This window comes from Bombyx mandarina, chromosome 05 (genome assembly GCF_030267445.1).
Source record: "Bombyx mandarina strain Sakado chromosome 05, ASM3026744v2".
NCBI lineage: Eukaryota > Metazoa > Arthropoda > Insecta > Lepidoptera > Bombycidae > Bombyx > Bombyx mandarina.
In genome coordinates this window covers 8,914,714-8,929,370 of record NC_143212.1, presented here as the reverse complement: position 1 = coordinate 8,929,370, position 14,657 = coordinate 8,914,714, and the positions used below count along the sequence as shown (strand labels likewise).

Here is a 14,657-nt window from a genome sequence, read left to right as displayed (position 1 = left end):
TGCTCCTAGTATTTTCGGGTGCAGGATATGAAATCGCCAAGGAGAATAGTGAGGGTAGTGATATTTATACGTCAAATGCAAGATGAAATTCAAATCGAGGTCCCTTTAATGAAGCGCACAGCCCTGCTTTTCGTCTCGGATTTATTATTTTTTTAGGTATTTTGAATGCTAGTACATGTGAATTAATATCTAGAAGTAGCCTGTGGTCTAAAGTGAGTATAATCTATGCCCGATAACACATTTTGTATTTTGTCATGACCGAAAGGTCTATGTTACCGAGTCATAAAAAACAATAAAAAAATTGTATTTTGTTGTGCTACTGCTATGTACATAATCATAGATTATACACTTAATATATTTGAGATACATAATTGTCAAATGAAATATTCCAATAACTTTGTGTAAAGGGTAAAATAAAACGAATTCCTCATTTCAGGAAACTGTTATGTTTTCTAAATTATTATTTATTTTCCTAATATAAAATAAGCTACACTTCCAAAAAGCTTCCTTACAAAAACTTTGCAGTGTCGGTCGTAATTATTAAAAGAGGATGCCAATCATAAAGGATTTGTGTAGACTGTGTGCTACTCAGGATGAATTCTCCAAAGATTTGTTAGATGAAAGTAACAGAAATGTTTTAAACCTTATAGAAGATTTCCTGCGGATAATAGTGAGTAGCCTTTCAAATATATTACTGAAAACTAAATTATTTGGTTTTTTAGTATGAAACCTTCGTTTAATACTGAATAGGTTTTAGATTGTCCACATATGGTTGTCTTACATCGATCTGGTGATTGGTGACAGTCATTGACGTTATCATTGAGTAAATACAGATTTACAACGGTCCAGTAGAGTTTTTCTATATCAATCCCAACCACAATAACGTTCTCACGGTGGTGGTATAATGAAAGCTTGGTCTTTATAGTTCGAAACGTAATCCTGATGAGGAATGTAAAATAACACAATAACAGTCCAGTGCACCATAAATGGTAAACAGACTATAGGTCTCATTCTATCTGCTCTAACTTCATGGAGTTCTGAGCTCGATTGCTCTATTTTCTGGAATTTGTTGACATAATAGCCATGAATAGTAAAAGTCATGACAGGATATTATTTATCAAAATAGATCTTGTTTTGAGTCAACGAGTTTAGTGAACCAAATTCTGGTATGTTACAGTACTGTTGATACTGAGTAATATAAGGCTGTTATTGGTTTCTGTAAAATTTATTCTAAACATGTCAATTAATCTGAAATAAATTAATAATATTTAAAAAATATGTTATAGATTTGTGAGAACGATACTCTACCAACAAAAATTTGCTTAAATTGTGAAGAAAAAATGGTGTCTCTTCAACTTTTCATATTAGAATGCAACAAAACACAAGAAGCATTATCGAGTATGCTCATGGATTTGGAAACCAGTGAATTAGATGAAAAAAAAGATGATATTCTTTTGACAGTCACAGATGTCCATATCAAATCTGAGGTAAAGTATTGTTTCTTGGTTTATTTGGGAAGATGTGTACTCTAGAAATAAGCAGTCACATGAGACCAGAGAGGCATTTCTAGTTAATTCCAGTGAAAACTAATTTTTAAGTAAACTATCCTTAACAAGAAATTGTTCACTTCTTATTTATTTTATTTCTGTTGATTCATGTGAAAAATATTGATTATCTTACTACTTAAATACTACTACTTACTACTTAAATAATATACTTACTGCTTAAATATTTAGTTACTACTTAAATATTTACATTAAATGTGTTTTTTTTACAGTAAATTTAAGTATTTTTGTAAGTGAAAACTGCAAAAGTATGTAAAATTTATTTGTAGTGAAATGCAAGCTCTGTTGTTCCTGTTGAATAAATTGGATTTGTAATATACAAATTACCATTTTTTTTGTAGGTCAAAGATGAGAATGCTGACTATACAATAAGTGAGTATTCAAGTTAGTGTAAACATTTCTATAACATACATATATTTCAATTTTAAATGCATCTTAGTACAATTGTACCTAAATAAAATAAATAAATAGGATCAAAAAAACTATTATATTAATATTATCACAAAAGATGTAAGTATAACTTCACAAAATAGGAACTTTTGCTGTTTTAAAAACTTGGTATTTGTTTTTGTAAGTCTGATATAAACATAAAAAAATGTGCTTGTTAGAAAAATTTAAAGTACTACAATTTTAGGTACAGCTTTTATAGATAATGAAATCACCATCATTGAAGGACCTATAGCATTTATTATTCAAAAGCAAACTTCAGTTAAGTTTTGTTATATTTTTTATTTAAGATACAGCAGTCCCAGACTTACTTGCTTATCAAAAAAGTGAAGAGTTATGTGATTATCAAAGCAATGACATTAGTTGTGGTGATGATGATGATGAAGACGCATATTCAGATGATAATATTACAATTGCATCTTTGAAACTTCTTACTAAGAAGGAATTAAAAAAGAAAATACCTACAGAAGAAGACACTAGAAATATGAAGGAAATTTTGAGAAAGGATAATTTGAAAATAAAAGATTTAGTTAAGTAAGTTACAATGTTATTTTGATATGCAACATTTCAAAAATGTTTTAAGAATACATTACTAATTACCCCATTAAAAAAAATAAGACTTTAAGTATATATTGAATTGTTCCCTTCATTTGATGTCATCATATTTATGAAAAATGAAACTGAGAAATTCATTGTTGGTAAATGACATTGATATGATGAAGGTTATCCAGTCATTATGGAGAACCTTGAGAGAATTTTGTGTTTCGCAGTGTACATCTGTCCGGTGTAATGATGCTTATTCTACTAAATATTATTATTTGATATAATATGTTGAATATAGTGTTTGCACTTAACAGTTGTAGCGAATTATGATACAATTTAAATAAACACAAATTTTGTGCTAGATAAAAAATGTTTTGTTCTTCTGTTTGTAGATTAGAATGCGTTTTTTGTGAGGAACAAAAAATGCAGACTTGGAGTATGTTACAATACCATTACGCAAAAGTACATCATTGTAAGCCAGTCGTATATTGTTTATGCGGCCTAGAAATAAAATCTAAATCAGTGCTTTACAAACATTTATCTGATCATAAAATAGAAAGTCGAAAGTTAAGGAAGGCCGAAAATGGTGATAGCACCGAAAGTGGGAAGGACAATGAGCAGTATCCTAAGCAAAAAGTCAGTGACTTTGTGAAGTAAGTGAAATTTTTTTTATGATTTCATTTTCAAGTCGTCGTGGCTTAAAGGATAAGACGTCCGGTCGTATGTAGCGATGTACCGGTGTTTGAGTCCCGCAGGCTGATACCAATTTTTCTAATGAAATACGTACTTAACAATTGTTCTCGATTGATTTCCATGGTGAAGGAATAACATCGTGTAATAAAAATCAAACCCGCAAAATTATAATTTGCGTAATTACTGGTGAGTTCGCACGGGTAGGTAACACCACCCTGACTATTTCTGCCGTGAAGCAGTAATGCGTTTCGGTTTGAAAGGTTGGGCAGCCGTTGTAACTATACTGAGACCTTAGAACTCATATCTCAAAGGCGGGTGGCGCCATTTACGTTGTAGATGTCTATGGGCTCCAGTAACCACTTAACACCAGGTGGGCTGTGAGGTCGTCCACCCATCTGAGCAATCAAATAATAATAATGTAGTCGAATACTAGTGATATACGAAATAGTTCATTGTATTTACGGTGACACTCATTAGGGATACTTTGCCAGAACCCCCCAGTTTTAAATAAGTGTGTTTAATATTTAATATTGTTGTTTATTTTTATTTCAGTTTCACCTGTGTCGACTGCCACAAGAAATGTTCCAGTTGGTATAGTTTAAAATCTCATTGTATAGCGGCTCATAAAACATTGCCCGTCGTCAAATGTGTTTGTGGGATAGTGCTTAAGTCTAAATCCATAATGTATAAACATGTAAATGATCACAGAAATCCCAATATGTTTTCGTAAGCTAATTATATTATTATGTTTTCTATATTTCGATATATACGTTTTACAAGTTACTAAACTTTTTTAATATATTTTAATTAAAAATACTAATGAACAAAAAACTGAAATGGAATCACAAAACCTCTTTTTTAAGTCTGCCTTTTTCACAAAACCACTCGGGAAAAATGCTCTAAATATGTTTAATCTTCTGATATAGTTTAATTAAATATATATTGAACGATTGGCGTTAGAATTGTAGTTAGAATAGCTTAGCGTACATTTGTTAGCAAAAGAGATGTTGCAGATCGACCCAATGACGTCACTAACCCATAAACAAGTAATAGCTATACTTGTTTATGGGTTAGTGACGTCATTGGGTCTAAACTAATCGAAATTATTCTGAAACCAATTCAATAGAAATGAAATTTTCCGAATGAGTACTTTAATTCTAAGTTAAAACATTTTTTTTAATCTGTGGAATTTTAAATTTATTTCAATGGAATTAACTTTGTTTTAGATGTGATAAATGCCCGAGAATAACAAAAACGTTATCGGCCATGAACAAACACAAATTCAAGCATATTCCGAAAGCGGATAGAAAGTATCCCTGTTCTTCGTGCGAGAAAACGTTTAAAACAAAAGAAACATTAAAATCACACGAAAGATCCCACATACCTGTACAGGAAAGAAAGATATTCAATTGTGAAGTTTGTAATATGAAGTAAGTATGTACGTGCATCAAATAATATATGTATAATATAGTCTTTACGTTTCTTTTTGTTTAATCTGAAACTAGGTAACCGTATCTAGTTGAAATAATTAACTCTTAAGTATTTTAACTGGAATACTCCACAGTGAAAGTTTGTTAATTATCTATGATTCTTGAAGCAATAAACATAATCTATAGTTCTATAACTAGAAAAAAAAAACACGCTCCAATAGTAAACTGAATCCTATATAGATGTCCGTGTTACACCGTCATCGTCGAAATAGGAGTAGATCGGGGTCGCGTATCTTCATTAATACTGGCGATAAAGCGTCTTATGACTATGAGCCAGCATACCGTGGTACCGTGCTGCGAAGCAATGTTGTGTTGCGGCTTGAAGAGTCCGGCAGTCGTTCTAATATAGCATCAATGTTATGGTAGCATTAATGTTATTGATGTCGATGGGCTCTGTAAGTACGCTAGTCGAAACAATAAAAAAGCAATTCCAAAGATTCATATGTTATCGCATTGATGCGTATCATCTATATATTAATACGTGAAGCAAAAACTTTGTATCCCTTTTTACGAAAATTGCGCGGACGGAGGAGTATGAAATTTCCCACACTTATAGAGAATATAGAGGAGTGCAGAATGTAATTTTTTTTTTAAATTATGCATAAAAAGTACATTATATCAATAAATAAAAACATCACACACACTACCATGTATTTGACACACAAACGCATGCATAAATACTATTTGCTTATTGTCAAAATTTTCTTATTGCATATAGGTAGTCTGCGGTCAAATTGAGAATGAATTATATTGTTTGTCTTTATTAATATTCGTCTCAAGTGTAGTCTTAGCGAAATCTATGGTTATGGAAGTGTAATAAATAGTCTTTGACAATAGATTCATAATAGTGTACAAACTTATAATTTCAATTCATTATAGTCGAATTTCGACTACCAGGGGACCGATACTTTTTTTGTTTTTTGTTTTTTATTGCTTAGATCGGTGGACGAGCTCACAGACCACCTGATGTTAAGTAGTTACTGGAGCCCATAGACATCTACAATGTAAATGCGCCACCCACCTTAACATATAAATTCTAAGGTCTCAGTATAGTTACAACGGCTGCCCCACTCTTCAAACCGAAACGCATTACTGCTTCACGGCAGAAATAGGCAGGTTGGTGGTACCTACCCGTGCGGACTCACAAGAGGTTCTACCACCAGCATTAGTTCTTGGTAATTAGACATCCGCATAACACGTAGGTTCACGACTCGTTCGTCTGTGGTCTCCCACAAGCGCGTCGTTCACGACAAGATCAAGGCGTACGTGTGCGACTTGTGCGGGTACGCGTGCGGCACCAACGGGGAGCTGCGGCAACATCGCGCCATACACAGCGACGACAAGCCGTTCGTGTGCGATAAATGCGATAAAACGTGAGTTTGATGTACCTACCCACATTGTTTTAGGTTATGTTTCGAAGTGTTATTTTTTTTTAAATATGCATTCTAATTCGGATTCGATTTTTAATTGTTTTAGGTTATGTTTCGAAGTTTTTTTTTTAAATATGCGTTCTAATTCGAATTCGATTTTTAATATTGTCTCGTACATACGTAAAGAAAAACCTTTATCATATAAAACCTTTGAAAATCGAAGTTTTAAAAAAAAAATTTTTCTTAGACTGAATTACTCACCTGTCTGTGACACAGCTTAAGGGCTTTAAACGTTATTTTATGATGATATGGAATGCTCCAGAATGAATTAACAATAAAATACTTAATTACGTTTTCTGTACTATAATAAGAAAACAGAGTTTAAAAAGTTTTAAAGGTTTTAAATCATAAAGGTTTCTTTACATAAGGTTATATAGAATATGTATATGTGTATATAAAAATATATATACATGTAAAGAAAAACATAAATATGCGGTAGGTAACACACAAGGAAAAATACTTTGGATTACCGAGCCGAGAGGATCTTAATCGTTTAGGATAAAACAAGTATAAATAATAGTACTTAACTATAAAACCTATCGAATAATATTTTCAGTTTCAAAACGTATTCAAACCTGAAGACTCACATGGACATCCACGAGGACACGTCGTACGAATGTTTCATTTGTCGACGCGTGCTGAACAGTCGCCGGACGCTACGCAAACACTTGCTGGTCCACGAAGACAAGTGCCGGCACGTTTGCTCGTATTGCAACAAAGCGTTTAAGCGAAGGCAAACTTTGAAGGTGAACTTTTTATTCATACATTCAGCTTTAAGAAATATTGTATAAATAAATGTATAAATAAATGTATAAATAAATAAATATTTACTAACGATCACGCCACGTTAACTGGTCCCGTGCTAAGTTCGTAAAGAACTTGTGTTACAGGTACCAGATAACGGAAATAAATGTAAGATTTTTATTATACACGTACATATATTTAATATACATCCATAACCCTGGAAAAGACATTTATATTTATCATACAAATATCTTCCCTTGGCGGGATTCGAACCCGCGACCCCCTTATGTAGTGACCATGTCACTTACCACTACACCAGACGGCCGTTTAAATTTGTACGCTGGAACATTTTTTTTTAATGGCATAAGTGGGTGAACGAATTCACAGCCCACCCGGTGTTAATTGGTTACTGAAGCCCATAGACATCTACAACGTAAATGCGCCACCCACCTTGAGATCTAAGTTTTAAAGTCTCAAGTATAGTTACAACGGCTGCCCCACCCTTCAAACCGAAACGCATTACTGCTTCACGGCAGAAACAGACAGAGTGGTGTTACCCACCCGCGCAGACTCACAAGAGGTCCTGCCGCCAGTAATGAACTATCTCTCATTAAAAATTTAAACCCTACAAACGTTTTGGACGAATCGATTATCAATTATTGGTGGTAATAATTGCATGTATAATAATTAATAGTACTTTATTCGTATCAGGTTTTCTTCTAAATATTCCTAATAAGATGTACGTATATGATAGTTCAGGCATAATTAAGCCATCCAAAAGAGTGTCTTTTAATAAATAATAATAAGTGAACTAAACCTACCTAAACTGGGACTCCGCGCACCATAAGGTTCCAATATGAATAAAAAAATTAAATAAAAACAAAAATGACAAAGTCTATCATTTTTCATAATAAGCCATCCTTAAAATAAATAAAAACAAACACGTATCCGCAACATTTCCAACAAAAAAGGTAGGTAGCCTTTTAATCGAAATAAAGTTTTTTAGAGAAATTAAAAAACGAAGCGCAGTCCACGAAATTGGAAATTTCGCAAAACGACCACAAACAAATTTATTGAAAATTATTTTGAGAAGAAAATTCCTGTTGCATTAATTAGTGATAAATGTGAAGCAATAAAATTCATTTTAGCTTTTTTGCTTCAGGCGAGCTGCCCAGTCAATCAAGTCACTGTTATAACAATAACTAGGTACCCAAGTAATGTTTCTATACTGACTTACATCTTTACAAATATGAAGTGCTAAAACGTGTTTCTAATTATTTATCAGATCAGATCGGAATGGGAATAATAATATCGTACCAGAACATCGCCTGAAAGGGCTGAATATTAGAGGCTCATATCAAGCTTCATTTTAAATTGTTATTTTATAAATTTACCTCTGCTATAACGGAGTAATAAGAATTGAATTTTGAATTATAATTATCATTTTAAAATATAAACTTTGTTTTAATAATAATAAGAAAAGTTTCGTAATAAACTAAAATACATTAACTTGAAATCATAAAATTTGAAAACACTGATACGCTAGCGCCATCTAGCTGTGTCTTGAGATCTCATGACTTCTAATCAATATTATGATATATATTATAGTCTCTTTTTATTTGACCCTCAATATAGATATAGATTTTTGAAGTGAAACTTCTTTAGAATCGTTGTGATTTCAAACTCGATGAAACGAAAAAATAAGTCCATAGAGACACAAACACATAAATGTATAGGATTCAGCCGGCGAGAAAATGAGATAGAACACATTAGACGTTCTCGGTCTCTTTGTGCGACTATTCGTAGCATCCCCACTATCGTCTACTAAACATTGCTCATATGTATGCTTTTGTGTAGTGGGACAGTCAGTATATCTATATCTTACTAGCTGACCCGGCTGACTTCATAGTGCCTCAATCGATAAATAAAATACTTAAACTTTTGTATAAAATAAACTTAAAACAAACAAAAGGATTCCGTCCGACGGGGGACAAATCAAAGAGAAAACAAAATTGTTATTTTTATTTAATTCCGAGAATTTTCATATTTATCTACCCTTTAAACCTTCTCTGGAATTCCACAAATAATTAAAGACCAAAATTAGCCAAATCGGTCCAGCCGTTCTCGAGTTTTAGCGAGACTAACGAACAGCAATTAATTTTTATATGTAGAGATTTATAAGTTTCACTTCTACCGTGTGTGACTTGCACACTTTTTTATTTTTTTATTTAGCGTCCCATAATGATGATATTTATACAGGTTCACATGTATACCCACACTGGCGTCAAACCCTTGACGTGCAAGCTGTGCGACGAGCGGTTCGCCTACGCGTCGACGCTGCGCTCACATCGCATGCGCTGCCACCCGGAGCTCATGGTCCCCGACGGACGGGCTGCTTACCCAGCCGCCAATTACAACCACGTGCCTGTCTCCAATATGAGTTTTTTATTTATTTACTTTTTTATTGCTTAATACCTGGTGTTAAGTGGTTACCGGAACCCATAGACATCTACAACGTAAATGCTGTTACCCACCTTGAGATATAACTTCTAAGGTCTCAGTATAATTACAACGGCTGCCCTACCCTTCGAACCGAAACGCATTACTGCTTCACGGCAGCAATAGGCAGGGTGGTGGTACCTACCCGTGCGGACTCATAAGAGGTCCTACCACCAGTAATGTGGGTATTTAAACATATAATGTAGTGTAATTTTTGATTACATTTGTCCGTGGCCTAATCGGTAATACCGGTGCTCGTACTCAACTAATACCTTTATGAGTTGAGATTTATCAGTTATACCATTAAAATCGAATGACCGTCGCGTGTAGGAGCAGACATCTTTTCATCGGCTTAGTGCCTCGAGTCAGTATAGTTGTCATGACAACCCTAGACAGGAATATTGGATAAAAGTATATGTATATGTATATATAATTTATTCATGAGAGTTTTAAGTTGTCGCGATACATTGCTGGTTCGTTTCGATAAATAAACTAGAACGAGTAAATGAACTGCTAGAACTCGTTTGCGAGTACTGGCGGCATCACTGGATCAGTATAAATCAGCCATTAGCCACTGTCATTTTAACGTCACGGAAAACAATGTCCACGTCAATTTTAATCTCCAGCATGTGAATAACGTGTAGACAAGCAAAATTTATATCTTATTTTATATTGGACAAATTTAAATTATGTATTATTATAATCTAGATCATTTCTTTGCAGAATTACATAAAAAACGATATGGCTCCGGCGAATCCTGTAGCTAAAAACGAAGTGGAAGCATTGTAGGAAATATTTCTTAATAGATGTCATAAGTACGTCACGATCATCACAAATAATGCTAGCTTACATCAACATGTAAATTATTTGAAAAATAATACTTTTCATCGTTAATTGTATTAAATATCGGATCATTTATGGATTGGTTTTATTGTTCTCCAATTTTATTATCAGTTCAATATTTTTAAATATTAAGCTTTATATTAGGGGTTAAAGTATGAAATTGTCAATTTGTACTGAAAATTTGAGGTTCGTTTTTTTTCATTTAACATATTTATTTAATTAAAATATCTGCCATTATTAAATTAAGTGTTGAATTAAGCTCGCCGTTTTATAAGTTTTCGCAATTATTGTATTGTATTAACTGTGTGTACAATAAAGAATAAAGAATATATTACTGCCATTTAATAGTTAGGTCACATACCTTTGCGATAGAACTCTAATGATCTAGATTCTACAAACTGTGTGAAAGCATTTTGCACTGCCACCTGGGAAGAAAACTTTTTATCATGTAGAAAATTGTCCAAATCACGAAAAAAATGGTAATCCGTTGAAGCAAGGTCTGGCGAATACGGAAGGTGACGAATGGTTTCTAATTGCAGTTCCTGTAGAGTTAAAACGGTTTCTCGTGCTGCATGAGTTCTCACATTATCATGGAGCAATGGTGAAGATCGATTTATGAGTCGGGACTGCTTTACTGCAAGTTTTGCTAGCATTGTTTGGAGTTCGGCACAGTAGACATCTCCCGTTATTGCTTGGTCAGATCGGTGAAAACTATTGTGAATAACACCATGCTGAAACCACCAAACAGTTACCGTTACCTTCGTTATTGGTAAGCTTTGCTTTAGGACACTGTTGCGGCGTTTGACCTGAGGTCAGCCATTGCATTGTAATCGAATAAATTTTTCATAACATGTCACAATTCGATCCAACATTCCTACATTTCTGTATCGATTCAACAAGGCAACACAAGTTTCAATACGCGTTTCTTTCTGCAGATTAGTCAAATCATGAGGCACCCATTTTTCATATTTATTTTATTATATTGGTTTGATGCAAACGAGTTAATATTGTTGGCAAAGTAACGTCGAACCATGGCGTTAATTCCTGGGTAGTTTGGCTCGGATCGGCTTCCACGATTTCTTTCAATTCATTGTTATTCACATGTGTCTTCTACGTGGTTCTTTCTTCAAGTCAAAATTTCCACCACGAAAGCGTTTAAACCAAAATCGCACGGTGCGTTCATTAGCAGTCCCCTCTCCAAACGCAACATTAATATTGCGAATATTGCTGTTTCTGCAGCGTTAGTTCCTCGTCAGAACTCGTATTCAAAAATCACTCGAATTTTCGAAGTACCTATCCATCTTTCTCGTCTAAGCTGAATAAAAAAACAACTGAAAGTCGGTAATCGAATGTTGCACATTTTTTGAAAGAAGAACTTCATAGGTACCATTTGAAAAAAGTTTCACTCAAAAATCTCAAACCATGAAGGTTCTGTCAATTTGAAGTACCTATTACAATAAAACGGCAATTTCATACTTTAACCCATATTAATTATAATTCGAAGTCTATTGACCGATATACCCGTAAAACTAACTTATTACAATCGTAAGGGTGGTATAAAATTTTATTTATAACTATGCATGTACATAACACGTGTTTACTAAGCGATTCCTTGATAAAGGAACAACATGATGATGTTACTGTTGTATTGACATCAACCCCACGAAAAGCACAGCGGTGCTCTTCAAAAGGGGTCGCCCTCCGAATACCACCTCGAGCAGCCCACTCCTTAATAGGCGCGTTAACACCTCCGCCGTTAGTCCGTGCCGCCTTCATATTATGACGTCTCTACCCCATGATTTGCAAGCGAAGCAAATTGTCCCTTCAAAACTGACACTACAAAACTTGCATACGCCCCGTCATGACCTATGCAAGTGTAGTGTTCGCTCACACGGCCCGCACCAACTTGAAATCCCTTCCAAGTTATTCAATCCCGTTTTTGCAGGATAGCTGTCGGAGCTCCATGGTTCCTAAGGAACGTAGATCTCCGTGATGACCTGGGGCTTGACTCAGTCAGTAAGTACCTACAGTTGGCATCATAGCGCCACTTTGAAAAGGTGGCACGACATGAAAACCCTCTTGTCGTGGCCGCCTGGAAATACATACCCGATCCTGTAGCCCGAATGGTAAATAGTCAACGTCGCCCAAAACACGTCATTACGGATTTTCCCGATACATTAACGGTGCTTTTAGGTACCACAAGCACCGGTAACCGTCCTCGTCGAACCCCTCGCTTGCGACGAAGGGCTCGACGAGCGAATTAACCCATAGATAGCCCACACACAGTTAGTTTCTCGCCGGATCTTCTCAGTGGGTCGCGTTTCCGATCCGGTGGTAGATTCTGCGAAGCACTGCTCTTGCTAGGGCCAGTGTACAGTAGCTACACTCCCGGTTAGAGCCCCGTGAGGTCACCTACACGTCAAGGAGAAGCTGAAATAGCCACTCAAGGCTATCAGCATAGGTAGGGAAAAAAAGTTAATGTAGTTGGGCCATGGCGCGAGCATTTTGCGCGTTACTATTGATTAAACCAATTTGATGTGCCAAAAATAGAAACGATGCTTCGTTATAAAATAGTGCGTTTTTGTTTCCAATAATTCGATAATAATATAACGTCAATATGTTTTTAATAAAAAAAATTATAAAACTGCCCCCAAACCGAGTGCGCGAAACCAACTCTTGTAAAATGTGTGTACTGTTTTTAAAATTTATGTAAAATGGCAACCCCAAGTGGCTTGTTAGACCGCCATTTTTTTTACGCTAAACGAGTCGTCTATTGTCGTTTCATGTGATTGCGTTAATCAATGTTCTGTTTTTGTATGTCGCTACGGATGGCGCACCGGCTATACGATAGATCGAAATAAAGGTATAATAGCTATGTTAAAATAAAGCTCCCAGCGTGCTCAATGTGCATTGCGTCATGTCAGTTCAGTTGCGAAAAATTTAAGTGAACATATCCATAGACTGCAATATAATATCAGAGCATCAAATAAAATCAGAAGTGACTCGTTAAATTGGATTTTACTTATAAGGATGGACAATGCCCAATGCATCCTTTGCATTGGACATTTTCTTTAAAGATTTTAATGCTTGTTAATCTTAAGACCTTTAAGCCCATAATAACATTGATCAAGAAGGAAGATTTCAAGCGATTGCTTAAAATGCACTTCAGATCAAAAATGGACTTATAGGTTTAAATTTAAAAAAAAAAATTAATCTTTGATAGATTTCCGAGGAAAAAATACAAAATTGCACGTGCTACTCATTTCATCAAAGAAGTTCTTTAGAAACCTATTATTTAATATATTAAAAATGACGTCAATCTCCTACTCATTAGATAAGTTATAAATTCAATGTTTTTATTAGTATGATAATTATACTGTTCAAGGAACGATTACATCAAAATAAGTACGTTTTTGAAATATTTGAAAGTATAATTTTTTTTATTGCTTAGATGGGTGGACGATCTCACAGCCCACCTGGTGTTAGTGGTTACTGGAGCCTATAGACATCTACAACGCAAATGCGTCATCCACCTTGAGATATAAGTTCTAAGGTTTCTAAGGTACAGTTGACTAAAAGCGTAAAATATTGACTTTCAATTTAAAGAAATACAAATGAGATATTCATTTTCGTCTGCCTCGATGCCAGTCTTCTAGACTACTTCACCCAAATGAGCTTGCGGTCTATCGCTTCCAGTCACCGTAACACACGAGATCTAAGTCCACATCATGTTTAAGCCAGGACGATTTCAAATTTAATTTGACCGCCAACATTCATTCTGAAGCGCTGGTGATTTTTTTAGATAAAACTGCATGCTTGAACGAGTCATCCCCATAGACACAGCCCACTGAGTTTCTCGCCTGATCTCGGTGGGTCGCGTTTCCGGTCTGGTGATAGATTCCGCGAAGCACTACTCTTCCTAGGGCCAGTGTTAGGAACACTCCGGTCTGAGGCCCGTGGGCTCACCTACACGTCAAGAAGAAGCTGAAATAGCCTCTCAAGGCTATCAGCATAGGTAGGGGAAAAAAGACGAGTTAATCATCACATGTGATCGAAGAGCTATAATTGGGTTCGGATACGCATTGATGGATTCCGGAAATTACCGATCAAACAGGAACTCGGGCAATCAATGACGTGTTCGGAGCCAAAACAGACCGATGCCGGTGTATTCGTATTTATGCTATTTAATTTTGGCGGGTACCAATTTTTTTATGTATCTAACAGTTGAATGAATGAATTCGCCTACCTACATACAATTAAAATGAAACCTGCAGAGTTAATTGAGTTATTAAATAAAGAATTAAAAAATACACACGATAGTTCATGATGTCATCCCCAGAATTTTACTGAGGACAAAAGAGACAGCGAGATGTTCTCGCTAGGTAGGTTACCTACCGAATTTT

General features: G+C 35.0%; 1 protein-coding gene across 1 annotated transcript; it reads left to right on the top strand.

Moving 5' to 3' along the window:
• The first annotated feature begins 291 nt into the window (after nt 1-291).
• LOC114249696 (uncharacterized) lies at nt 292-10,329 on the top strand. The gene is made up of 11 exons (XM_089727416.1): nt 292-670; nt 1,287-1,487; nt 1,907-1,937; nt 2,303-2,546; nt 2,948-3,208; nt 3,801-3,974; nt 4,475-4,678; nt 5,941-6,111; nt 6,725-6,914; nt 9,172-9,333; nt 10,135-10,329. Exons 1-11 carry the CDS (start codon nt 551-553, stop codon nt 10,198-10,200), a joined length of 1,824 nt encoding a protein of 607 aa, XP_089583542.1. The 5' UTR covers nt 292-550; the 3' UTR covers nt 10,201-10,329.
• The last annotated feature ends 4,328 nt before the right edge of the window (nt 10,330-14,657 follow it).